The sequence below is a fragment of the Podarcis erhardii genome (genome assembly GCF_964252035.2).
Source record: "Podarcis erhardii genome assembly, chromosome: 8".
NCBI classification, from domain to species: Eukaryota; Metazoa; Chordata; class Lepidosauria; order Squamata; family Lacertidae; genus Podarcis; species Podarcis erhardii.
Window position 1 is genome coordinate 788,904 of NC_138499.1, and position 26,552 is coordinate 815,455.

Below are 26,552 nucleotides of genomic sequence, written 5' to 3' on the forward strand. Positions count from 1 at the left end.
CCAAAATTCTTTCCTCAGATATGGAGCGTGACCTTGGTGTTGACCCACCTTCTGCATTATCGTCTCCCGATGCGAGGAGAGACGTGGAACATCCACAGTGGCCTTACAAAGAGCATCTCTGCCAAGATGGCGGTGGAAATCTCACTTCCTCTCCCTCCAGGACAACGTCTGCAGCTGCTGCTTGTGAGCCAGCCAGCTGCCCCCTGTTGGGTGACGTGAAGAGCGAAGATCTGGCTGCTTCTTGCTCCAGCCCAACTCAGGTGAGCAATCCAGGTGAGCATCCCTTGGCGCTGAGCAGACCAGGCTCGCCTCTGCCCGCCTCTGAGGATCCTGGTTCTGCCGGCATGGCTGGGAGCGTCGGGAAAGATCCTGAGCAGGACCTGATCAGTGGCAGCCGTGGCGCAGGATGGGAAGGACCTGAGGACTCCAGCAGCCCTCCGCAAGAAGCTCCAGGGAACCCCTTGCTGGTCACAGGTGTGTCTGGCGATCAGGTGCCTGCTTGCAGCCCCTCAAAACAGAAAGATGGCGCCTCCGCTCTGGGTTTCTTGGCAGGTGCGCCTTGGGTTTCTCAGCGCTTCAAGGAAGAAAAGGACCCGTGTGGTCCTGGAGAAAGGCAGGACGGCCCCAGCTGCGACACAGCGTACCCCACGGCTTGCTCCCCAGTCATCACAGTCCTGCATAAACCCGAACCCTCAGCAAACAGGCAGCCAGAGAGTTTCCCAAGCTCTGGAGACTTTGGAAACAGAGACCGATTGTTCCTTCCTTGTTGGCTAGAAGATACTGAGTTGAGCTCGCAGCTGGATACGGAGCGCGTGTGCTCAGACGATGAATCTGTGGCCTGTCCTCCTTCTCCGGGCTCCGAAAGAGACTCCTCCGTGTCAGGAGACGGTGCTGGGCCTTCTGCACCTCGGGAGGCTGAGGTGACGGGGCAGTTGGATGAGGAGCAGGGGGGCTCCGACGATGAGTCTGTGCCCTGCCCTTCCCCTCCGGGCTCTGAAGACGCAGGCTCTTCCTCCAAGTCGAGCGGCCGTCCTGGGGCTTCTGGTACCCAGTCACAGAGCGACCGCTGGCCTTACGCTGCTGGAGCACAGAGTGATGCCCTGAAAGACTGGGCATCCTGCGAGCAAGACGTGGAGTTTCAGTTGCAGGAGTGCCAGTCTGTCCTCGGAGAGATCTTGCAGTCCCTGGAGTCCCTGGAAGGGATAGACCGGCTGCATATGGAGAAGTGGAGGTAAAAGGTTCCCACTTTCTTTTAGTTGTAAATTTTTATTACAGCTTTTTATGATACAAGATTAAAAAAATCTGTATACAAACAAGAAAATGAGAGAGAGAAGGATGTATGGGGGGAGAGAAGAAGAAAGGAAAAGAAAAAGGGCGTCTCGTTCTCTGTCTGCCAGTTACATAAAAAAAAAAAATCAAAACATTTGCTCCATGATACCGTCTAACTATTCTACCTTCTAGATTCAGGTAGGTAGCCGTGTTGGTGTGACGCAGTTGGAAAAAAATAATTCAGATATCTGAAGAAGTGTGCATGCACACGAAAGCTCTTACCCAGCACAAACTTAGTTGGTCTCCAAGGTGCTACTGGACAATTTTTTATTTATTCTACCTTCTATAAACCAGTATTTTTCCAGTTTTCAAACCTAAATATCATGAGTTCATTTTACTTTCCACACAAAAAGTCCAAAAGGGGTCAGCAATAGTTTTTCTCTAATTAAATGGATCAGCTTTGGCTCCAATGCTTTCAGCAACCTGACTTCCTACTAAATGATGGTAAATCTTGTGTGGGAAAGAGAGAGAGAGAGCCCAGCAGGTGAGGAGTGGCTTAGATGTGATCAGCAGAGTTTGCACAGCTCCAGCAGAACACGAGTCTTCTTGCTTCCCAGGAGTCAGCCTTTTCCAGAGTTCCTGGTTAAAAAAACTCCTTCCCCACTAGGTTCAGTTCAGAGTATAAAGTGTTTATCGTCTCATGGCACAAGCACAAACACCCTAGCCACATAAACTTTTAAGAGATCATGAACTAATCTACTGTTTTTCTGGTCTTAGAAGTAAACCTTGTAGAGACACAAGAGAGATCCACTAGCTCCTTAGCTCTCCATGCTCTTCTGAACCAAACAGCATGTCCCCTTCATCTCCTCTTCTGAGCAAATTCCTCTCCCTCTTGCCAGGGCTGCTGAAGGCAGCCTTGGCTTAATACCAGTTTCTTAGAGGAGGAGTCCTGCTTAGGCCCTTTGGCCTTGGACTGCTTCTTGGCCGCCCAGGGCAGCTGGCGTCAGAACCCTGAACTAACCCAGACATTAGTAGGAGGAAAATGTGGGAATTTCCCAGAGTCGCTCAGAGGATGAGGATGATGAGGAAGCTGAGGGTGATGATCAGAGTTCGGATTCCAGCTCCGTGGGCGGCGCTGCTGCTGTTGTCAGTGACAACGATGACCCAGCAGACGAGCGCAAAGGCCTCAGTCAGAGCACCTGATGCGTCTGACACTGAACTGGAAGAACCACTGTTCACCACTGGCCACTTTTCTCCTAAGAAAGAGGAGATGAGTGCAGAAGCCTTGCCTCTGGTATGCAGATCTGAAAGGGCCACAAAAGGCAAACCTCCAAAGAGATTTGCTGATGAGTTTGCTAAGACGGCAACGGCTGTTCTTGGTAGCTCAGAGAAGGCGTGGGAACCATCAAGCCTCAAAGAGGTGCAGGAATTAACCTCCAAAGATGCTGGACCATGGCTTAATGCCATGAAGGCTGAAATGGATTCCTTGAATAGGAACCAAATGGGGGACCTGGTGCCAATAGTTCCAGGAATGAGGCCGGTTGGGCTGCTCAAGACACGGGTTCACCCATTTTCCACATTACACCCGCAAAGATAACTGTTTAAAAAGGAAATCAAGCGTCGATGGAATTTAAACTGTGTGTGTATTAGAGTGGAGCTGCTGGTTGCTGATTCTTTGTTTTCTTCCTCCCATGAAGAGAGCAGGTTGAGTCTCTCCAGAAGGCCACTCAGATGCCTCAGACCCACATCGCGGTGGTGGGCAACACGGGCAGGGAAGAGCTGCCTGCTGAACGCCCTTCTGGACGAGGAGGCCGTGCTGCCCACCTCGGCCATGAGAGCCTGCACCGCCGTGGTGGTGGAGGTCTCCCGGGCAGAGGGGAGCAGCCCCTACGAGGCGGATGTGGAGTTTCTCTCCCGAGAGGTAGGTTGGGCGGCCGGGGGGCAGGTCCCCCCCCCAGCTCTCTTCTGCGGGGGCTGGTCTCCTGAGTTGGGGTCCGTGGGGGCACCGGAGACTAAGACAACCTGGAAGGGGCTAGTGGGGAGCGGAGGGGAACAAAGCACCCCGGGGGCGTTCTAGAAGGAATTGTAAATAAAACTGCCTCAGTATCATGTAATAAACACAAATCTGCCCTCATTCCCTTATGGGGAACGCAAGAGCCCTTATAGAGTCCTTTGTAGGTTCTCTATCGGTCGGAGAAAATAACAGAGGCCAACCAGAGAATATTGAGAAGCAAAGCAGCTAGTAAGCCTGATCTTTCTTGATCTGTTGCAACAAGGGTCCTCACTCCCCACACGCAGGAAAGGAGGAGGACACAGAACCCAGGTGTGCCCACCCCTATATAGACATTTTAAATTGCCTTCCCTGGTGCTCAAGACAACCCCCCCAAACATCATACCTACATCACAGAAAGGGTGGTCTACAACAGAAATCTGAGTGCATTGTTTATCTCATAGAATCATAGAGTTGGAAGAGACCACAAGGGCCATCTCCTGTCTGGCAAGTTACCTTGACTGGATTATCTGGGGAGCCTGGCCAGTCTTTTGTAATGACAAATACTTAGTTCCTGAGCCAGGTCACAGGCTCATCCTATTCATACACAGACATACCCTTAAGACAGGATTTGTGAACGAAAAGACAATGGGGAGGTTTTTCCATTTTCCTTCAACCTTGCAGAGAAATGTTTGCGGTCAATTTGGGAGGGACAAAATGGTTTCAGGACTTTTTCTGTGGGGTTTCAGTCGTGTGGTTTATATATGCAGTTATGAACATTTATTGTGTGTGGGGTTTTTTGTGTGTATATATACACACACATATACATATATTACCTTAATTTTTTTTATTTCAATCATAATGCCATTAAACAAATATATGTATTGACAAGCTGTAAGGTGTGCAGAAGATGATCAGGGGTCTGGAAACCAAGTCTTATGAGGAATGGTTGAAGGAGCTTGGTTTGTTTAGCCTGGAGAAGAGGAGACTGAGAGGAGAAAGGAGAGCCACCTTCCAATATCTGAAGGGCTGTCCCATGGAAGAGGCAACAAGCTGGTTTACTCCTGCTCTGAAAGATAGGACTCCGACCAGTGGATTCAAGTTACAAGAAAGGGGATTCCCTGTAAACACCAGAAAAGGCTTTCTGACCGTAAGAGTTGCTTGACAGTGGAAGGGTCTCCCTCAGGAGATGGTGGACTCTCCTTCCTTGGAGGGGGGCTGTTTGCCAGGGACTCTCCCGCTGGGATTCCTGCATTGCAGGGGTTGGACTAGATGACGCTGTGGGGTCCCTTCCACCTCTAGGGTTCTGTGATTCTATTTAAAAGCAGCCTTTGCCAACCTGGTGCCCTCCAGACTGGACTCCCAGCTCCCAGCTCCTTTGTGCTGATTGGGGATGATGGGAGTTGCTTTTTGAGTAATTTTACTGGAAATATCTTACTGTTGTTAGCCACTCTGAGTCCGGCTTTGGCTGGGGAGGGCGGGATATAAATAAAACTATTATTATTATTATTATTATTATTATTATTATTATTATTATTTATTTCTCTCTTCCGTTCTCCATGGTGTTTTTCCCTCCTGCAGGAGTGGGAGAAGGAGCTGAAGGCTCTCCTTGAAGACATGAAGGACAAGTTTGGCCACCTGAAGAGGCGCTGCCCGGATCGCAAGACGGAGGCTGGGGCCGCCTACAGCCGCGTGAAGGCCGTCTACGGGAGAGTTGATGAGCTGGAGAAGCTGGAGGAGATGCAGGAGGTGACGCAGCACCTGGGGACAGTGAAACACGTCTGCGCTGAGACGGCAAGTGAAGCGTTTATTGGCATGTACCTTTGAAACTCCTGAAATCGGCTTTGTTGCGTCAGTGTAAGCAGAGAAGACTGGCTTCGTATCAAGGAAACCGGGCCCTCCAGTTGAAGGGCTAGGGGCGTATCCTGCATCGCAGGGGGTTGGGCCAGAGTGGCTGGGGAAACTCAGCCAGATGGGCAGGGTATAAATAATAAACTATTATTATTATTAATATTATTATTATTATTATTATTATTATTATTATTAATAATAATGACTCTTGGGGTCCCTTCCAGCTTTTTGACTTGTTCCAGTCATATCTTGAAATGGCAGGTTTCGGATTCTGACCTCCCTGCTTCCCTTTCAGGCGACAGAGTTCCGCGCCGCCATCGAGAGGTTCATTGATTCCCGAACTGACAATTTGCGAGAGATGAAAGGCGGGGAGTTTTGGCCCATTGTGAAATGCGTTCGGATCCGTCTCGCCAAGGCTGAAGTGTTGAGGACGGGGGCTGTGCTGGTGGATTTGCCCGGCGTCCGAGACGCCAACGCGGCCAGAGACAGCGTGGCCAAAGAGGTGGGGAACTGGCTCTGTGTGTTTGTGGGTTGGACAAGCGTTTGTTGAATGGTCTCTTTAAACTTTAAGGTTCCACAAGATGTGTATTTCTTTGAGGGCCAGAGCAAATAATGTGACCTAGTTTTACAGCTGTGAAGCAGTATAGCAGGTGCTGTTAAGTTATGTTAATTAAGCTGTTAGGTATAGTATATAAAGAGCAGCACCTGGCTCTCTCAGTACCCTGGTGGATGGGTGTGTGCTTATTGATATACAGTGGTACCTCGGGTTAAGTACTTAATTCGTTCTGGAGGCCCGTTCTTAACCTGAAACTGTTCTTAACCTGAAGCACCACTTTAGCTAATGGGGCCTCTCACTGCTGCCATGTGATTTCTGTTCTCATCCTGAAACAAAGTTCTTAACCCAAGGTACTATTTCTGGGTTAGCGGAGTCTGTAACCTGAAGCGTATGTAACCCGAGGTACCACTGTATTGTAAAAGGAGATTTTGTTTTTGTTATTAAAACCTAGCAAAAGTTACTTTTGCGTTCCTTGTAATGTGTGGTCTCCCCAGCACGTCTTCTGTAGCCAACATCTTTGCTCTGCTGGACCCCCGAGCGTTTCTCCCTGGCATGATCCCGGTTGCGTAGTGTTGCTTTTGCTCAAACCGCCAGGTTGCGGGTCTGCCGCGTATCGGCAGTGTTGGTTTCTGCTCTCTTCACTGTGCAGCGAAATGCTTGTCACAAGACAATGTTTACATTCCACAGTCAATTGCTGTTGGAGTTTTCCCACGGGAAAGGGAGACTGGATGTGACGTACACTGGTTTCCTGTTTTTCACTGTTCTTTGCAGTTCAGTGTGTTGTTTCTCTCCGTGCTTTAGAGGAGAGAGGATGCTGTCTCTGCTCCGGCAGAGGCAAGATGTTTTTCTGTAACCTACCAGCTTTGAAATGTAAATAAAGCAACTTAGAGTATGTGCACGTACTTCTCATCATTCCGCTGTGCACGGGACACTGCAATATCAACAATATTTGGTCCTGGGCCCAGAAAAACGCGATCAATCTGACGGATGGACTCCAGAAGTCGAATCGGGCTCCTGGCAAAGGAGCAAAGAATCGGAAGGCAGAGGGACGGATCGGACGATATCTCTGCGCGTCAAGATGATTGATGAGGTATGTGCTACTGCTCCGGGCAGCCTGCCAGCTTCTACTTAATGGCTTTATGGCTGGACTTTGAACTTTTAAAGCCGTTTGCCGGGCATAGGCAAAGGCTCAAAGGATCAGGTTCCTATGCTGGGGAAATCGAAAGTAACTTTTAAAAGTGCTTTTGGACTAAAGCAGCTGCAGAAAATAGTGACGCAGCATGATTTAAGGCAGCAGAGACAAAGCACTTTTGAACTTGCCTTTGGAATGAGGTTTTGAAGCAGCAGTGAAGCAGCTTGATTTAAAGCAGCAGAGATGACGCAGAAGGCTAATGCCAGAGTCATGATGGCTAGCTGCAGAAGGCTGGCTGAAGCAAGTGGGGAATCTATTACCACTGATCAGCCGAATGCTCAACTCACAGTAGCCTGTGATACTGCCATGATTCAGAATAAAGCAGACCGCCAGGGTGATAGCTGCATGGGCAAGGGGGAGACTTCACAGACGTCATCCCATAGTGCAGTGGAACCACCAGATGGCGCCAAAGCTTTGAAGGCAGTGAAATGCTACTCGTGTGGACGTCTAGGCCATATGAAGAGGGAATGCAAATATCCCAGGACCAAGACAGAGCAGCGCAGTGGAAGCTCATCGCGTGGAAGAGGCCGAGGCAAAGGCAAAGGTCCAGTGTCCAGGACAACGCAGCCCAAGGCAATGGTCTCACGCTTCACTCCAAAAGTTGCAGAGGTCCAGAAGACGTCTAGATCTTTCTTCGTTGTTGATTCGGCTGCGACCCACCACATGTGCAACGATAAGCGACTGTTCGTGTCTTTTACACCGCAGGAAGGTGCGATTCACCAGGCGGATGACCACACAATCCCCAGTAAAGGCTACGGAACTGTTGTTCTTCACAGTTTGGACTTATCGATACAGAATGTGCTTTATGTGCCGGATGCCAAACATAATCTGCTCAGCGTTGGACAGCTGAATGAGCGGAAAATTGACGTTTCCTTTAAGAACAAAAGGTGCATCATCACAAAGAGAAATGATTATGTATTGTATGCTGAATATGTTGATCGTTTATATGTTTTGTATTTTGATGATGTTGTGCAGGATGACACTTGTTGCATTGCAGGTTCTAACAAAAGTTTGCATGCAGAATGTATTCATGATTTTCATCGAAAATTTGGTCATTTGAATTTTGAGGCAGTATCTAAAATGCCTGCCTTGGTTGAAGGTATGACTATTAAACCCTGCAGGTACCACATGAAGTGCAAGGCATGCGCAGCAAACAAGGTGAAAATGGCTGCGAAAGGTAAGGTGTCTAGTAGGCAAGCTACAGAACCATACCAAATTGTTCATGCTGATTTGGTTGGACCACTAGCGCCCTCTTTGGGTGGAAACAGGTACTTCATGGTTCTCATTGATGCATTTTCCAGGTATATTTATGTGTACAATCTCAAGCAGAAATCAGAGGCTTTTCCTAGGTTCAAGGAATTCTGTGCTTGGTTGGAAAATGTGCATGGTAAGAAGGTAAAGACTCTTTTCAGTGATCGCGGGGGAGAATTCACTTCTCAGCAGTTTGAAGCTTTTCTGTCTGAGAAAGGAATTCAACACGATTTGTCTAGTCCTCGCTCGCCATGGCAGAATGGTCTTGCGGAGCGAGCCAACCAGACTTTGCTTCAAGGGTTAAAAACCTTGCTGCATGATGCAAATCTTCCAGAGAGTTATTGGGCCGAATCTCTCTCGTGTTTTGTTTACAGTTATAATCGCAGGTTATCTTCAGCGATTGGTTGTACCCCCTATGAGAAGATGTTTGGCAAGAAGCCATACATCAAACACATGAAAAATTTTGGTTCTGACATGTGGGTTCACTCACCACAAAACTCCAAGTTAGACAAGCGTGGATTGCATGGTATCTTTCTAGGTTATCAGAAAGGGTCTTACAGAATAATGATGACTGGCTCTAAGACAATTAAACTCACAAGAAGTGTTGAGTACAATGCAAAGTGGGGGGAGAATGTGGGAATTTTCCAATGTTATCCTGATGACAGTGATGAGACTGAGGATAGTCAAAAGCAACCACAACAACCCACATCCACTGATGAAGGTTCTGATTCTGAGTCTGAAACTGAATCGGGTGATTCAGAGGATTTCAAGAGTGCGAAAGCCTCTATGCGACCCTCTGAAAGCTCTGATCAAGAATTGGAGGAACCATTGTTCACAATAGGCCACTTTTCTCCTAAGAAGGAAGAGGAGAATGTTGAAGACCTACGGCTAATTCGCAGGTCACAAAGAGCCACAAAAGGCAGACCTCCAAAGAGATTTGCTGATGAGTTTGCTAAGATAGCAGTAACAGCTGTTAAAAGCTCCAAGAAGGTATTTGAACCTTCAAGTTTCCAAGAAATCCAGGATTTGGATTCAAAGGAAGCTGAGCCATGGTTAAATGCCATGAAGGCTGGGATTGATTCCTTGGAAAGGAACAAAACATGGGACCTAGTTCCAGTAGTTCCATGAATGAAATAGCTTGGAAGCAAATGGGTCTTCAAAGCGAAGACTGATCAAAATGGCAAGATAGTCAGACACAAAGCCAGATTGGTAGCCAGAGGTTTTGCACAGGTACCAGGTGAAGACTATCACGAGACCTACTCACCCACAGTGAGGTATGAGAGCATTAGGCTTATGCTCAAGCTAGCTGCAGAGGAAAATCTACACATTAGTCACCATGATGTAAATACAGCTTTTCTGTACGGATCTCTAGATGAATCACTTTATATGCTTCCACCTGATGGCGTACAGGTAAAACAGGGATTTGTTTGTGCTCTGAAGAAGTCCCTTTATGGTCTCAAACAAAGTGCACAATGTTGGCACACAAAACTCACTGAAGTATTGTTTTCTCTAGGTTTTAAGCAAGGGAAAGCTGATCCATGTGTATTTGTCAAAGAGGAGGGGCAAAAGAAACTGTATTGTTTGTTTTATGTTGATGATCTTTTATTCTTTTGGAAGGATGTCACAATGTACAATAATGCCGTAGCTCAACTGAAAGAGCACTTTGACATGAAAGATCTTGGTGAGGTAAACAACTACCTATCTCTGGAAATAGAGAGAGATCAAGATGGTAACATTCTAGTACACCAGTCACGGAAAATTGCTGATGTGTTAAGCAAACTAAACCTGATGGATGCTGACCCTGTAGACACACCGATGATAACAGGTTATCAGGTAGATGACACTGAAGAAGCATTTTCTGACACTACAGTGTACAGAAGTGTGCTAGGCAAGCTAAACTTCATTGCCAGATGTTCAAGACCAGACATTGCTGTTAGCTGTAATTTGCTAAGCAGACAAGTCAACAATCCTACTGTTAAGGATTGGAAAGCTCTGAAACGCATAGTGCGGTATTTGAAAGGCACTATGCATTACAGACTGAGATTTAACAATCAGAAGTCTGGTGGTCTTGAAATATTTGCAGATGCAAGTTTTGGAAGTGACACTACAGACAGGAAAAGTACGTCTGGAGTTTGCTATATGTACAATCAGGGTCTATTTGATTGGTCATGCAAGAAGCAAACAACAGTTAGCTTAAGTACTTGTGAAGCTGAACTGAATGCACTGTCTTATTCACTTAAAGATTGTGAATGGTTGTTACAATTGTGCAAAGACATGAAAATTCCTGTCAAATGTCCAATCCAGGTTTACCAGGACAACAAAGCATGTTTGGCTTTGCTGAATTCTGAAGGTTGTAAGCAAAGCACTAAGCACTTGCAATTGAAGCTGCAACATGCTAGGGAATGTATTCAGAAGGGACTCGTAACGGTGTCCTATATGCCAGGTAATGAAATTCCTGCTGATGTATTGTCCAAGATTGTATCAAGGGATCAACACTGTACCTTTGTGCAGAAGTTGGGTTTGTAGTGATATTGTACGAACACGCTGCCCAGTGATGTTCACAGAAAGGGGGAGGATGTTGGTTTCTGCTCTCTTCACTGTGCAGCGAAATGCTTGTCACAAGACAATGTTTACATTCCACAGTCAATTGCTGTTGGAGTTTTCCCACGGGAAAGGGAGACTGGATGTGACGTACACTGGTTTCCTGTTTTTCACTGTTCTTTGCAGTTCAGTGTGTTGTTTCTCTCCGTGCTTTAGAGGAGAGAGGATGCTGTCTCTGCTCCGGCAGAGGCAAGATGTTTTTCTGTAACCTACCAGCTTTGAAATGTAAATAAAGCAACTTAGAGTATGTCCACGTACTTCTCATCATTCCGCTGTGCACGGGACACTGCAATATCATCAATAGGCAGAGCCGCCTTGGTTTAGCAGACGCTTCCTTCCTCCCCTGCAGTACCTGAAGAACTGCCGCGCCGTGTGGGTGGTTGCCAGCATCACCCGAGCCGTGGACGACAAGACGGCAAAGGAGACCCTGAGTGCAAGTGTGCGTAGGCAGCTGCTGATGGACGGCCTGTACGGCAGCCTGGCTTTTGTCTGCACCAAGTCGGACAGCTTCAACATTACAGATATAGTCAGGTAACCTCGGTTTATGCTCCTCTGTTGTGGATGGGTAGAGAGAGGCACCTTAAATCGGCATCCCCAAATCACGGAATGCTCTTGCTTGGCCATTGTGAGCTGCTGTGTTGATGATTTAAAGATCCCAGGCTGCCTGGGCATTGTGCTTGGACCGTGGGGGGGGGCAGGTTTGACTGGCTGCTTAACGGCCAGTGGGGCAGAGGATGCTCTGAGACAGCAGCCCTCCCAGGTGTTTTGGACTGCAAGGCCCGTCAGCCACAGCCAGCCTTGCCAGCTGCCAGGGATCATGGGAGTTGTAGTCTAAAGCAAGTGGAGGACATTGAGCTGTTGGGTGGCCTAGGATTCTGTCATCCCATCAGCGCTGCTGGAAAGCTAGTGGTTAAAGTGGACTCTCTTGTGAGAGGAGACTGGGCTCCCCATGAAAGCGCTCAGTCGCCCGAATCTTGCAGGAACCTGGACCTGAGAAGCGAGATTCAGCCCATCGAAGATGAAGTGAGAGAGCTGGATAATCAGAAAATGCAAGCCGAGAGGGAGAAGGAAAGGCTCTATGCATCTTTGCAGCAAGAGGTTTGTAAAAACCACCCATCAAAGCAGTTTCTCCCTGGCCCAGCTGGATGTGGCATTTCAGAAACCTTCTTTGCTCCCCTGCTGAACCAGCTGCAGCGAGAGATTCACAGACCTGCAGAGTTGGAAGATGCTGAGGGTCCTGAGCAAAGCTCCCTGTGATTCACCCTCCCTTGAGTCGGGGGGCCTGTGCCTCCTGGTGCTGGGGAGGGGGAAGAGACCCTTATTCCCAGGGCCTCGCAGGGTGGCCTTCTGGCTGTCTCTTGGAGGGGTGAATCTGGGCCCAGGAGACCAGCCTTGCTTGCCCCTCTTGAAAGACAGCCCCTTCTGTGTTGGGAGAGCTGTGCCCAAACTCTGCACGCCTCTCGACAGAGCCTGCTTTGAAGGCTTGCGAGATGAGCAGCCCGAGAGCGGGAGATGCTACTGATGTCTCGCAAGGCCCATCTGAGTCGAGGGAGCATCTTCTTCTCCAGGGCCATCTCAATTTTGTATTTTAAAAAGAACAACTCAGAATTTAAATTTGGCACCGAGCAAAGCAGAATTCTTCCACCTGTGTGAATTGTGTGTGTTTGATTCCTGCCAGGGCTGGACCACCCATGAGGCAAGGGGAGGCAGCAGGATCCCTGGGGCAGGGGATCATGATACAGATCTTTATTCTCTCTTTGTTCCTGGTGTTAATCTTTGCTCCCCGCTAGGCTGGATATTCCTGCAACCCTGGGTAAAGCTGTATGGCAACAAAGCTCCGGCTTAGCCCCAGAGATGGGCTCAGAGGCAGGAAGAAACCCAGTTTCTCTAGGATAAACTCTAGCCAGGCCTTTGGGGCAGTGGCTGCTTTTTGCCCTCTTGCTATCACAAGCCACAGGTGATAACGCTCTGTGTGTTTTTGAGTAGCAGCCGTCACCGTGGGAGAGACCAGGATGCGATGCCTCCGACTCAGCCTGGCTCCAAAGACGTCACGACCTTCTGGAAAAGGAGTTCAGAGTGAGTCTTGTATCTCTCTGCCACCTCCAAGCCCAGGCACGGCTGCTTTTTGTCCTCCTTGTTTCCCCCTTGCTTGGAAAAGCCCTTCTGGTCCCCCCCCCCCAACAACCTTCTCGTGGCTGTGTCTGGTTTTGCTTGTGCCTCAGTTTCTCCCTTGTTGCCTCTTTCCTGTCTAGATCAGTGCCTTGCAGAGGCAGAAGGAGGCGAAGCTCCGCGAGATTAGCCTGATCTGCGTCCGGGCCCGGAATAAGTATTCCAAGCAGCAGATTCAGTTGGAGTTCAGCGCCAGCCTGGAGGTAGGACTGAGCCGCTAGGGTGAGGGAGGCGCTGGCATGCTGGCATTTGCCTTGCCTGGTGAGGCAGCCTTGGCAGCAGGTCCACAGGGGCATTAGCCGGGGGGAGAACCTGCTGCCCCAAACACTCATGAAACACAGTTGAGATGATGGGGGCCGTCCTCCTATGCCTGCAGGGTTCAGGGCTGCCACATGGCAGCCAGAGCAATATTCTGCTCCAGAAGAGTAGGACCCAAACTAATGGAAAGGAAGGAGGTTCCTACTAAACATTAGGAAGGACTTTCTGACGTTCGCAACCCACAGTGGCGCATCTACACACGCGCAGGTTGCGATTCGGTGCTTCTACACAAAGCATGATTTAGTGCTTCTGCACATATGCAACCCCCAAAACCTGGAAGTAACCCATTCTGGTACTTCCGGGTTTTGGCTGGTCCATAACCCGAAAAAACACAATCTGAAGCGTCTGTAACTCAAGGTATGACTGTATTAATACCAGAATGTTTTTTAATGTATTCCTTCACGCTAGTCCACTCCTCTCTGTTTTTGGTCTGATTGGCCTCTTACCACTACTGTAAGTCTTGCAAATTCTATGTATTCACAAAATCTTATTTGCCATTCTCTTATTGAGGGGCTTTTTTCTCCCTTCCAATTTTTTGCTATAATTATTTTGGCCACAGCGGTTGCATATAAGAAAACTTGTTTCCTAGTGGCAGGAATGTCAGTGGATATAATTCCCAAAAGGAACACCTCTGTTTTTTCATTACATGATATTTTAAGCATTTTTTAAAGTTCCTCTTGAATGTCACTCCAAAATTGTTTGATACACATACACTCCCACCACATATGATACGTTGTTCCTTTCTCTGTTTTGCATCTCCAGCACAAATTAGATTTTGATTTATAAATATTCACCAGTTTAACTGGGGTTAAATACCATTGGTATATCATTTTCATTATATATTCTCTAATTGTGACGCAGGCTGTGAATTTGATAACATGTTTCCATAATTTCTCCCATTGGTCTAATCGAATCGTGTGGCCTATATCTCTGGCCCACTTAATCTTAACTTCCTTCACCTCTTCATCTTTTAATTCCCATTCTAATAATAGATTATACATTTTAGATAATATCTTCTTAGGATTTTTTAATAACTCTGTTTGTAATTTTGATTCTTCTTTGCCAAATCTGGTAATCTTAGTTACAGATAGGTAGCCGTGTTGGTCTGCCATGGTCAAAACAAAATAAAAAAATTCCTTCCAGTAGCACCTTAAAGACCAACTGAGTTAGTTCTAGGTATGAGCTTTCGTGTGCATGCACACTTCTTCAGATACTGGTAATCTTAATCCTGCTTGAATAGGTGATCGATTTGGTAATATTGTAGCCATGTATTACAATATTGGCTAAGTTCTTCATATGGTCTTGACCTTAATTGGCCTTGATCTTCTTTTACTAATTGCTTGATATGTGGCCCATTTGCCTTTCATATTTTTTCTTTTTCACAGATAATACCTCTCATGGTGATACCCACCATGGTGCTTTGGGCTCTAACCATCTTCGATGTCTTTCCCAGGCTTTATATAACGACCTTCTAATAACGGTAGAGCTTCCTCTTGTAGGACATGGCCAGGAAAGCAGCATCTCCTGAGAGCGAGGAGGATGGTGATGAAGACCTGGAGGAAGGAGATGCCACCAGGTTGGACTCTGGCAACGCTGAGGAAGTTGAATCCCTTTGCGGCAAGCTTCAGGTCTTCACAGTCAGTTCTACAGAATATCTCAAGCTCTGCGGGAAGCTGATCAGAGACGGCCAGCCCCAAGTTTTCCACGACCCCCAGGACACAGGTACTCTTCTTCCCTCTGCAAGCCAGATGCACAAACCAGCGGCCGTTTGCGGTGGGTGGACCCCATCCTCTTGTTGACACGCAGGGCACTTCTTCCGGAAGGTGAAGGAAGGCGCGCCTGCTGTGCGTTTATTCCCTGTTTTCCTTTTATCCAGAAATACCGGCCTTGAAGGCGTTTGCCATGCGCACAGCCTTGAAGCACAGCATGGAGGCGGCACAGAAGCTCATCCGGGACTTGGCTCGGGTCCTCAGCCAAATAGTGAATTACCTGACCAGCCAGAGGGCAGAGGTGAGCAGGGGCCAGAGGCTTGGGAACGGGCTTTATGTAAACTCTGTTCCTTTTACTGTTTGTTGTTACTGTTGTTGCTCTGAGCCCGGCTTCGGCTGGGGAGGGCGGGATATAAATAAAATTTTATTCTTATTATTCCTTCCCAGACCGACATCCAGGAGAGTGTGAGGCATTCTCTGCAGCAGCTTCCCAACCTCCTCCAGGAGGCCATTGACTGCAGCCTCCGCGACACCCGGCACTGCTTGGAAGGCCGCCTCTTCGCCAGCCTGGCCAAGGGCACCAGCAGGGCCAAGGAGCTGTGCCAGGACGTCGTCAGGAGCTGGGGCTGCCCTGTAAGCTCCTCTCCTCCTGAAAGCCTTGTGTGCCACAGAAAATGCGTTTGGGGGGGGGAGAACCAAGCTGGTGTTGGCCGGCGTTTTAAAAGATGAAGCCCTTTTTAAATAGCAAGTCCCAGGTCTTGAGACAGCAGCAGCCACATTTATTGTGTGTTCGTTTGTACTTAAATATGATGTTGATGCGCAGCACTCTGCCCCCCCCCATCAATGCTTTAAATGCCCACCCACCCCACCCACCACCGACTTAAAGGTAAAGGGACCCCTGACCATTAGGTCCAGCTGTTAGGGGAGTCCAAAGTATCTTGGGGCGCCAGGCTGGGAAAGGCTGGTAGAAACAAGGCAGGAGGGAAGTCAGAACCCTGGCCTCCACTGCTGGCTAAATTCCTCCATTTCTATGATATAGTGGGATACAGATCCTCTTCTAAAGAATAATATACAAAAGCCAGCCCGCTTTGCAAAGGGCACGATCCACCAGGATCCTTTTAACAGTGGCTGGAATGAGTGGGCATCTCGTGACGCTGAATGTTGGGAGATTCGGGAGAGATAAAAGGGAGTCCCCCTTGCAGCACTGCTAGGCGTGGGAGGCAGCGACCCCTCTGAATATCGGTTGGTGGAAACTGCAGGGCTCTTGGGCTCAGATCCTGCTCACTGGTGTCCCACAGTTCAGCCACCAGGAGAGCAGGATGCTGGATCGATGGGCCATTGGCCTGATCCTGCAGGCTCTCCTTGCATCACCTGCTCCTTTCCGTGGGGCTTAGAGCCCCCTTGGGAGGGCGCCCAGAGTCTCATGTGCCCAAACTGGGGGTGGGGAAGGGGAGCCACGCAAAGGAAGCGCCCACCCTGCACCTCCTTGGTTTGGCAACTGCCAGGGAAGGCTTCCATTTGTGTCCTTGAGTTGGTCGCCTGATTCTGTGGGGTTTTCTTCCATGCCTCTGCCCCCGGAGAACATCCCCACCCAGCCTTGGCCGGCTCCGCTTTTCAAGCCATGCTCTCTGTTCCTCCCTTCGCAGGTGAACGGCTACCCACATGCCACGTACCGGGCCGTCTGCAACCACCACGGTCTCTACGCCTCTCCGACCCTCAACTGCGTGGTGGATTTCAACAGCTACCTCGCCAAACCGATCTGGGAGGCCCTGGCTGTGACGTGGAACGAGGTCTTCAAGTACGTCCCATTTTGCTCAGGGCAGCCGTGGGAACGAGGGGCCAGGCTAGGTGTCCTCATAGTATTAAAAGAGACGCTGGTGGCGCTGTGGTCTAAACCACTGAGCCTCTTGGGCTTGCTGATTGGAAGGTTGACGATTCGAATCCCTGTGTCGGGGTGAGCTCCCGTTGCTCTGTCCCAGCTCCTGCCAGCCTAGCAGTTCGAAAGCATGCCAGTGCAAGTAGATAAACAGGTACCGTTGCAGCGGGAAGGTAAACGGCATTTCTGTGCGTTCTGGTGTCCATCATGGTGTCCCATTGTGCCAGAAGCAGTTTAGTCCTGCTGGCCACATGACCCGGAAAGCTGTCTGTGGACAAACGGCGGCTCCCTTGGCCTGAAGGTGACATGAGCGCTGCAACCCCATAGTCGCCCGTGACTGGACTTAACCGCCCAGGGGTCCTTTACCTTTTTTTACCATCATAGAATCATAGCGTTGGCAGGGGCCCCGAGGGTCATCCACTTCAGTGCAGCTCAAGAATCCCTGGCATGTGGCCATTCGACCTCTCCTCCCAGGGAGGAGAGTCCGCAACCTTCGGAGCGACTCCATTCTGTCATCCTCGACATTTAGATACTGCTTCCTGTGTGAATTCCCAAAGTGGTTAACATAAAACACAGTAACATAAATCAAAGAGGGAAAATGCATGTGGCACAATTTAAAAACGAAGCATGCCAAGAAGTACATTGGTAGAAACAGAGAAGCAGTCAATGAAACATTCGGCTAAATATCAATAAATAATGAAACAGAGCAGGATGAGGGTGAACCTTATTCATGGGGGGAGGACCTGCACTCCTCCTCCTCTTCCTCCTGCGCACAAAATCTTCCCTCCCAGTTGACCAACTGGTCTGGGCGCAGAGTTCTGAGGCCAGCTCCAATGGCACTCTCAGAGAAGGGCTGGCTGGCTGAGTTGCAGCCCTGGAGGGAAGAGCTGTGTGGCTGCTGCTGGGGGGGGGGGCAGCCAGAGACACCCCTGCGAGGGTCTTGGGGGCCAAAGGCTGCGTGGATGGGACTTGGGGAGGCCAGGGATGGGGAGGTGGGTGCTGTGCCCTTGCAAGGGGACCCGGACCAGCCGGCTTTCTCCCAACCCTTCTGCGCATGTGCTTCCTCCTAGCTGTCAGCTGAAAGAGTCCATTCAGGGCTTTGCTGCTGCCATCTTGGACAAGGTGAGGTGCTTCTTCAAAGACCTCCGGAAGAAGCTCTGCAAGCACAGCGGGGTCGCAGCTGCAATACACACCTATCGCCGCCAGCAGATGGAGGCGGCTTCAGCGAGGGTGAGGCTGGGGAAGGGGGGGGGCCTCTGCCTCGGTTGCCCCTGAGGTCCAGGGGGGGCGTTATTAGGTTGTGTTTGTGTGCTGTTGTTGTTTCGCTCTTGTTTTTATTCTGTAATTTGTGTTTTTTATGCTGCAAATCGCCCTGAGATCTACAGATGAAGGACAGTGTGCAAATTTAATAGCTGTTGTTTTTTAAAGTGGATTTGCAAACACATTGGGGTCACATGGGGTGAGTGGTGGGTTTTTGAGGGACCACGTGGATCGAAGGCTCATCCGGACTCCTGAACTCTTCCCTCAGTTGCTCAACTTCACCCTGAGTCTGATGGATTACATCACTGAAAGGCAGAGGAGCTTTTCCCGCATCCTGACACCAGAGATCCGGAAATGCATGGAGCCAGCATATGCAGGTGAAGAATAGAAGGGCTGGGGGGGGGGGTGCTGCTGGCCAAGATGGCTCTTGCTCTGCCCCCACGGTGGGAGGCAGCTGGAAACCCCAGGAGGGGAGATCAGACCTTGCTTGTGGGTTTCCCATAGGATGTGGGTCTCATTGAGCCCCCTTTGGCCTGACCCAGCAGGCTGCTCTTAAGCTCTTATGGAACTTTCTGACCCAGAGGCAGTCTGTCGAGATTCCTGCATTCCTGTAGCAGTCACTGTAAGAACAGGGTGCTGGACCAGATGGCCCACTGGCCTGATCCTGCAGGCTCTTATGTCCTTATGGAAACCCCAGGAGGGGAGAGCGCTCAAAGTATGATGGGCGGGGGGAGTCTTTGAGGAAGCTGGAAGGGTTTTGCAGTATGGTAGGATCCAGTCCAGCAAGGAAGTCTTGGGGGGCAGAGTTGGGGGGTCCCAAGTGTCAGGGCTCTGCGTTGTGCTGATGTGCCATGTGCTTCCCCTCCAGCTTGCACCCAGATGTCGGGCCCCGGCTACTTCCAGCGGATGAAGTACTGCATGGAGCATTTCATCAGTACGGAGAAACACACCATCTTCGATTCGGCTGCAAACTTGCTGCAGGAGCGGCTGAAACTGCTGCAGGTGAGTTTGTGGGCCGTTCCAGAGAGTAGAGAAACCTTAGCGGAAGTCTTGGGGGGAAGGTACCTTGCCTTGGCGCTCTCCCCTCTTTCCCCTGCGGGTCTCGGACTGATAGGATGAAAGGTTCCGCACTCCCTTCTCAGTCAGCAGGAAACCGGAAGTCCAGGACCATAGAATTGTAAAGTGGGGAGGGAACCCGAGGGTCATCCAGTCTGCGATCTATCTGCCAGGGCCACAGGATCTCCCCACCCGTGTCTCTCTGTTGGAAGGAAAGCCCCCGTGTTGTGCACAGGTGGCTCTGGGTGCCCCCCCCCCCGTGCTCAGAGCGGGGCAGGCGGTAGAAGGAGCAAGTGGGGAGGGGGCACTGCTTGGGTCAACTGCCTCAGTGTGGCACTGTTTCCTTCCAGCAACACATCGGAGCGAGGTTTCAGGATTTGGCCCAGGAGCTGCAGACATCCTTGAAAATGCAGCTGGAGCCGCTGCTGAACCCTGTCCAGAAGAACGCAAAGATAACCTCAGGTACAGCTGTCCGTCCCCCCCATGGCCCCCCCTCCCCTTGGAGGAACATGCAACCTCGATGCTCCAGGGGTGGAGGCAAGTTTTAGAAACTCCTCTTTCCAGGACCATCTTCCGTTGAATCCGACCGTTCTGTGGGAAAGCGCAAGTGGGCAGCTATTAATGTGGGGTTTCTGCCACTCGTCTTGACCTGGGCTGCGTCTTACGATGCCCTGCCGTGTCGCTGGCATCTTGGGTCCCTTCCCAGTCTACGATTCTATGATAATTGGTCCATGAGGGGTGAGCATCCAACCTCTGCTTAAAGGCCTTCAAGGAAGGAGAGCCCCCCCACCTTCTGAGGGAGCCCCTTCCATTCTCAAACAGCTCTACATGCAGACATTGGAGCTTTTTAACTTCAGCAGGTTTACTCCGAGTAGGACTGTGTTTCATACCACCTTATATACGTAATAAGCGTTAGGAAAAACAGATTCCACGGTATCTGGTAGCCAAGTGGGGGCTGCTTTTTTTTATGCTTGTGGGTGGGAATCTTGCCAAGGGGTGAGGGGGGCATTTCCTGTGCCCCTTCCACACACGTGGCCCACTTCTGTGTGTGAAAAAGATCTGAGGGTTGCTGATTCTTGGACATAGTTCGGAAGCACCTCTTTGGCCCCTAAGTCTTTGCTTGCCAGGGGAGGCTGTGGAAGACCCAGGGGAACAAAGGGGTGTGGGGTTCAGGTGGTCATGTCTGGGTTTGTGGGGCCTAAAGAGAGAGATTAATGGGCTTTTTGGGTTCCTCCCCCCCCCAACAGAATTAATGACCATCTGCGCCAAGGTTGATAAGATTTGTAGGTGGTCCTGCGTCCGTTACATCCTTCCCTGCCCCACACAAGGAGAGGACGAAATGAGGAGGGGCCTGCAGGGAAGTCAGGATCCCCCGAGCTCCTTGGCCACATGCATGGATGTCGGGATCGGAGCCGTCCCTCTCGCACCCGTCCAGGTAAAACCAATTAACATCCGATACCCTTTCAAATGTGTTTCTGCGGGGACGGGGGTTATTGGTTTGCTTTTGTCCTGGTTTTTATTATGTATTTTGCTTTTTTTATCTTGCGTTTTTGTGTTGTGAACTTTTCTGAGATCTGCGGATGAAGGGGTGTACAAATTCAGTAGTTTGAGCCTTGGGACGAATCCCAGGGGAGCCCCTTCTGTGCCTCCAGTCCTAAGCAGGCACCCCCTTCTCTGCCTCTGCCTGATTTTGCTTCCGCACCTGAATTTTGATTCTTTGTGTTCTGATCAGAGGGATGCTCCAGGATCTGTTTTAGGAAACAAAGCTGCAGGTTAATCAGAATTTTATTTTTTTAAAACGCTTCTCTACGTATATTTAATTGTAACATAGTAACATATAACTGTGTAACTCACTATACAGTCGTACCTCAGTTTGAGAACAGTCCAGTTTAAGAACAATTTGGTTTACAAACTCTGCAAAACCAGAAATAGTGTCCCGGTTTGAGAACTTTACCTCGGTCTAAGACCAGAACGCAGGTGGCGCTGTGGGTTAAACCACAGAGTGTAGGACTTGCTGATCAGAAGGTCGGCGGTTCGAATCCCCGCGACAGGATGAGCTCCCGTTGCTCGGTCCCTGCTCCTGCCAACCTAGCAGTTTGAAAGCACGTCAAAGTGCAAGTAGATAAATAGGTACCACTCTGGCGGGAAGGTAAACGGTGTTTCCGTGTGCTGCCCTGGTTCACCAGAAGCAGCTTAGTCATGCTGGCCACATGACCCGGAAGCTGTACGCCGGCTCCCTCGGTCAGTAAAGCGAGATGAGCGCCGCAACCCCAGAGTCATCCTCAACTGGACCTAATGGTCAGGGGTCCCTTTACCTTTAGTATCAACTGGTCAGCACAGCTTTGCAAGGCAATTTCCCCATATACAATGGGCCTTTGCATGTTACTTTTGCAGATGTTAGCATTTTAAAGCACACTGTGGTCCAAACCACTGAGCCTTGGGCTTGCCAATCAGAAGCTCGGCAGTTTGAATCCCCATGATGGGGTGAGCTCCCATTGCTCTGTCCCAGCTCCTGCCCACATGGCAGTTTGAAAGCACGTCAAAGTGCAAGTAGATAGATAGGTACCGCTCCGGTGGGAAGGTAAACAGCGTTTCCGTGCGCTGCTCTGGTTTGCCAGAAGTGGCTTAGTCATGCTGGCCACAAGACCTGGAAACTGTACGCCGGCTCCCTCGGCCAATAAAGCGAGATGAGTGCCGCAACCCCAGAGTCATTCGCAACTGGACCTAATGGTCAGGGGTCCCTTTACCTAAGAACAGAATCTGAACGGTGGAAGGGCACGGGCGGTGGGAGGCCTCATTAGAGAAAGTGCACGTCGATTTAAGAACGGTTTCAGTTTAAGAACGGACTGCCGGAACGGATTAAGTTTGCAAACCGGGGTACCACTCTATTCCTTTTGGCCCCTGCTGAGGACATTCATACTTAGACAAGCCTACCCAGATGTTTAGAAACTTCGTATGCTCCTTAATTTGTTTTAATATCTTCTGTTGCCCCTCAACCCCCTCAGGTGACTCTGTACCCGTATGGCTCCAAGAGAGCAGGGGAGCTCCTCCAACCACGGCTGGAGAAGAAGCACAAAGGCCAGGCCGCAGCGCCTGGGGCAGGATGTGGCCCTGCCGGGCTCCCCTCTCCGAGGTAACCTGCTCTAGAGGAATTCCTGGCGACCAACAGAATCACAAGATTTTAGAGCTGGAGGGGGGAGCTCAAGGGTCCTGGAACCACAGCTAAAAATACTCCAGCTGCAGGAACTCCTCCTCATCAAGGAAAGGGGCCAGATCCAGGGTGCTTGACGCAAGTTGCTGGTCTGCCCTGGGACTTGCCAGGAGAGCCCCTGGCTGCTCTTGGGCCATTCATCCATGTTAGTCAGGAGAGAGGAGCTGGGGGGTGCGGAATGGGAGCAGCCCCCCCTTGTGTTGGACGTGGAGGGGGGGGCTCATGCTGGTGATTGAGCTCTTTCCCAACTTGGCTTTCTCCAGCGACAGGGGGACCGTGGAAGCCAAGCCGGGGACCTCCCCCCCTGCCCTGGAGGGCTGGCAGCAGGAGGCGGGCCTTCTCTTCGGAGCCCCTCAGCCCCATGTAAGTGCTGCCCTGGGACCCAGGAGCTCCGGTTGAAAGCGTCTTCTCAGAAGGAGTCATAATAATAGTAATAATTTATTATTTATACCCCACCCATCTGGCTGGGCTTCTCCAGCCACTCTGGGTGGCTTCCAACAAAATATTAAAATACTGTAATACACCAGACATTAAAAGCTTCCCTAAACAGGGCTGCCTTCAGATGTCTTCTAAAAGTCTGGTACAGTGGTACCTCGGGTTAAGTACTTAATTCGTTCCGGAGGTCCGTTCTTAACCTGAAACTGTTCTTAACTTGAGGTACCACTTTAGCTAATGTGGCCTCCCGCTGCCACTGTGCCGCCAGAGCACGATTTCTCTTCTCATCCTGAAGCAAAGTTCTTAACCCGAGGTAATATTTCTGGGTTAAAGGAGTCCGTAACCTGAAGCGTATGTAACCTGAAGTGTATGTAACCCGAAGTACCACTGTAGTTGTTCATCTCCTGCAGCCCGTGAACCTGCGGGCCAGGATCCCTTTTAAGGATGCAGAGTTCAACTGTGGAACTCCTTCCCACAGGATGGCCCCTAACCTGGATGGCTTTGAAAAAGGATTAGGCAAATTCATGGAGGAGAGGAGGATCCGTTAGTCACAATGGCTCTTCCCTTCCTTCCCCGTCAAAGGCAGCAGCAAAGCTTCTGAATACCAGTTTGGGGAAACCGCAGGGCAGGGGTGGGGGGGACTCTTGTGCTCAAATCCTTTTTTGTTGGATGGAGAAAGATTCTCTGGGAGGCTAGTCAGAGTCATAGCTGTCAACGTTTCCCATTTTTACAGGGAAATTCCCTTATTCCAAATAGGATTCCTCACAAGAAAAGGGAAAAGTTGACAGCTATGGTCAGAGTTCCTTTTATTTTTATGGCTTCAGATGACTTGAAAACCAGAAATGGCAAATAAAATCCCCTGCTTCTTCCCCCCTCCCCCTTGTTTCGCCCCTCCCCCAGGTGCCTGTGAAAGTGGAAAGTGAGCAGTTTGCTATCTCTGGTTCAGCAGGTAAAACACACAAGAATTACTTGGATGGAGTGAAGTGGGTGGCACAGCCCCCAGCAGTTCCTGACAGGTGTCCGTCCAACCTCTGCTTGTAAATGGCTCCTTTGCCAGGGAGGGAAGTTCTGCAGGAGACAAGGGCTGTTGTTCGGCTTCAAACACTTGGCATGGACTCAAAACGAGGACTCTGGGCTTAATAGTAGTTATAAGAGGGGTTTTCTTAAGGGGGGGAGGAAGCCTTCATGGGGGTGGAAAAAGTGCTGCCTTTGGACAGGACGGGGCCTGTGTGCTGCCTGGCGACGGAGATGGGAGCCCCCTCTTGGGTTTTGGCTCAGTGGTCCATTCTAGTGCTGGAGAGCAGAGCAGGGGAGGGGGGGAGCCTGGGCCAGGGAGATGGTGGTGCTGATTTCATAAAAATTATGCACAGCTTGTCTGGGTGGGAAAGAAACCCGTCAAAGTTTACAGGACCGCCTCTCCTGGTCTGCCCTGCAGAGGACCTTAAGGTCCATGAATAACGATAGTTTAGAGGTCCCGGGCCCTAAGGAAGTCAGACTATCCTCCACCAGGGCCAGGGCCTTCTCAGTGATGGCTCCCACCTGGTGGAATGCTCTGTCCCATGAGACTAGGGCCCTGCAGGATTTAACCTCCTTTCGCTGGGCCTGTAAGACAGAGCTATTCCGCCTGGCTTTCAACTTGAACTTAGCCTGATCTTTTATTCCCCTTCCTTCCCTCCCCCTCCCCTTTTTATGAAGATTACCTGCTCTGGGATCCCACAGCTAATTCTCCCCTGGTCTCCTCACTGGCCCAAATAGGACTAATTTAGCCAGCTAGCCCTGGGGATCATCTAATGTTTATTGGATGGATCTTCCTCCTAAATTGATTTTTGATTTTATTGTTATTCATGTTTTATTCTGTATTTTATGCTGATTTTTGAAGCATCAATTAAATGTTTTAAATTTGTTGTTAGCCACCCTGAGCCTGATTTCTGTACCAGGAAGGGCGGGGTATAAATAAAAATGTATTATTATTATTAAAGTGATTTGGGAAAAAAAAGATAAATCACTCAGAAGGTTTAACTATAATTTAAGGGCGTAAAGGTAAAGAGACCCCTGACCATTAGGTCCAGTCGTGGCCGACTCTGGGGTTGCGGCGCTCATCTCGCTTTGCTGGCCAAGGGAGCCGGCATACAGCTTCCAGGTCGTGGCCAGCAGGACTAAGCCACTTCTGGCGAACCAGAGCAGCGCACGGAAAAGCTGTTTACCTTCCCGCCGGAGTGGTACCTATTTATCTATTTGCACTTTGACATGCTTTTGAACTGCTAGGTTGGCAGGAGCAGGGACTGAGCAACGGGAGCTCACCCCGTCGTGGGGATTCAAACCGCTGACCTTCTGATCGGCAAGCCTGAGGCTCTGTGGTTTATCCCACAGCACCACCCGCGTCCCAATTTAAGCAAAAGACTAAAAACAGATAAAAACTCACATCAACTTTCTAAGCATCTGGGCCGGCTTGTCGGAACAATGTTTTTAGTAGGCACTGAAAATAATTCAGGGAAAGCGCCTGCTTCATATCAATGGGCAGGGAGTTCCGAAGTCTAGGTGATGCCAGGAGACGGATTGTGTCCCTGCCTGGGATTTTAATCGCCTGCAGGCCATCGCTTTGCCGTGCCCATGAAGCCTCATGCCTCCTTCTCCTCCTTTTCCAAACGGCAGGTGTCCTCCATGTCTGGGCCAAAGAGGGAATCTGGGGGAAGCGTTCGACTCGCAGCACCGAGAAGGAAGAGGCGAGTGGGAAGCTGAAGGCTGAGAAGATGGAGACCCCGGGCCCTTGCCCTGCCGGTGCCGCCTGGATGAGCCACTGAGGTCTCTTGCGTTGGAAGCCTCCCGGTTCCACAGGGACCTTGCAGGAGTTTCCTGCAAAAGCTGCCAAGCCCATTATTTCCCTCCCCAGGGGGGCTGTGTGTGTGTGTGTGGCTCTTTCTCTGCATTTGACAACCTGGACCTGAGAGCTACGTTGGCAAAGCAGAGACAGACACGAGAGTGGGCAGGGGGTGGGGCCTACAAGTTAATGGCTGCCAAGTTGGATCATGACCTCTCCCCCCCCCCCCCCGCAATGCAGATATTGCCAGATAAATCTTGCAGAGCCCCTCCCTGCTTTATTTGGAGCTTCTGTGGCGTCTTCTGGGGGAAATAAGTTGGACTGACTGACCATCACTCCACACAAAATAATGATGTTGGCCTGGAGTTTTGTTTGTGGAATCAGTGTTTGGGATGGGGGGGCTGTTTGTGGATAAGCTGGCTGCCCAGAGCCGGCGGGGGCAGCTCTGCGTTGGTAGTGCAGGAGGAGCTCCTGGGGCAGCTGTTGCCCCCCTGATCCCAGCTGCCCCCCCCCTTGCGGTCAAAGGGTGAAGCGAAAGAGCCCTTTCTCTCCATCCTCATTGCTTGGATGGCGCAGGGTTTCTCATGCCTGCCCTGTTTTTCAGAAGCTGCCCTTACAGGCCGAAAGGGGGGGGGGCAGGGAAGGAGCCCTGGTTCTCTTGCACCTTTGCCAGGGGGGTCTGTGTTTTGCTCTCTACAAGCAGCTACAAAACCTTCTGGTCACTGTCCCACCAACACCTCCCCTATTTGAACCTCATGTCTTTTTGGAGTCTCAGTGGGGGAGACCCACACACTTACCTTGTTGGTTTTTCAACAATCTTTCTTTCTTTCTTTCTTTCTTTCTTTCTTTCTTTCTTTCTTTCTTTCTTTCTTTCTCTCTCTCTCTCTCTCTCTCTCTCTCTCTCTCTCTCTCCAATATCTGCAGTTGAAGTGGACAGCAGCCTGCAGAGAAGGTATTCTGACCAGAGGAAGCCTTACGGACTCTCAATTT

General features: G+C 50.1%; 1 protein-coding gene across 2 annotated transcripts; it reads left to right on the top strand.

Moving 5' to 3' along the window:
* Positions 1 to 2,967: 2,967 nt before the first annotated feature.
* NUGGC (nuclear GTPase, germinal center associated) lies at positions 2,968 to 25,752 on the top strand. Of its 2 annotated transcripts, XM_081874109.1 has the most exons (20): positions 2,968 to 3,190; positions 4,841 to 5,053; positions 5,406 to 5,612; positions 11,060 to 11,241; positions 11,691 to 11,808; positions 12,697 to 12,786; positions 12,963 to 13,082; positions 14,697 to 14,919; positions 15,074 to 15,207; positions 15,354 to 15,539; positions 16,553 to 16,704; positions 17,853 to 18,012; positions 18,311 to 18,419; positions 18,911 to 19,044; positions 19,449 to 19,560; positions 20,346 to 20,533; positions 22,104 to 22,231; positions 22,573 to 22,672; positions 23,645 to 23,693; positions 25,397 to 25,752. In XM_081874109.1, the coding sequence occupies exons 1-20, from the start codon at positions 3,101 to 3,103 to the stop codon at positions 25,543 to 25,545; spliced, it is 2,844 nt and encodes a 947-aa protein (XP_081730235.1). In that variant the 5' UTR covers positions 2,968 to 3,100; the 3' UTR covers positions 25,546 to 25,752. The 2 variants fall into 2 exon arrangements, with proteins under 2 accessions (XP_081730235.1, XP_081730236.1); XM_081874110.1 differs by lacking the exon at positions 22,573 to 22,672 and having other exon boundaries at positions 25,397 to 25,496.
* Positions 25,753 to 26,552: the final 800 nt, after the last annotated feature.

Bases quoted from the DNA above. Each gene is read 5' to 3' on its own strand.
- NUGGC (XM_081874109.1), top strand. From the start codon at position 3,101: ATGAGAGCCTGCACCGCCGTGGTGGTGGAGGTCTCCCGGGCAGAGGGG. The intron at 5,054-5,405 runs GCAAGTGAAGCG...CTTCCCTTTCAG, and splicing joins AACACGTCTGCGCTGAGACG to GCGACAGAGTTCCGCGCCGC. The intron at 19,045-19,448 runs GTGAGTTTGTGG...GTTTCCTTCCAG, and splicing joins AGCGGCTGAAACTGCTGCAG to CAACACATCGGAGCGAGGTT.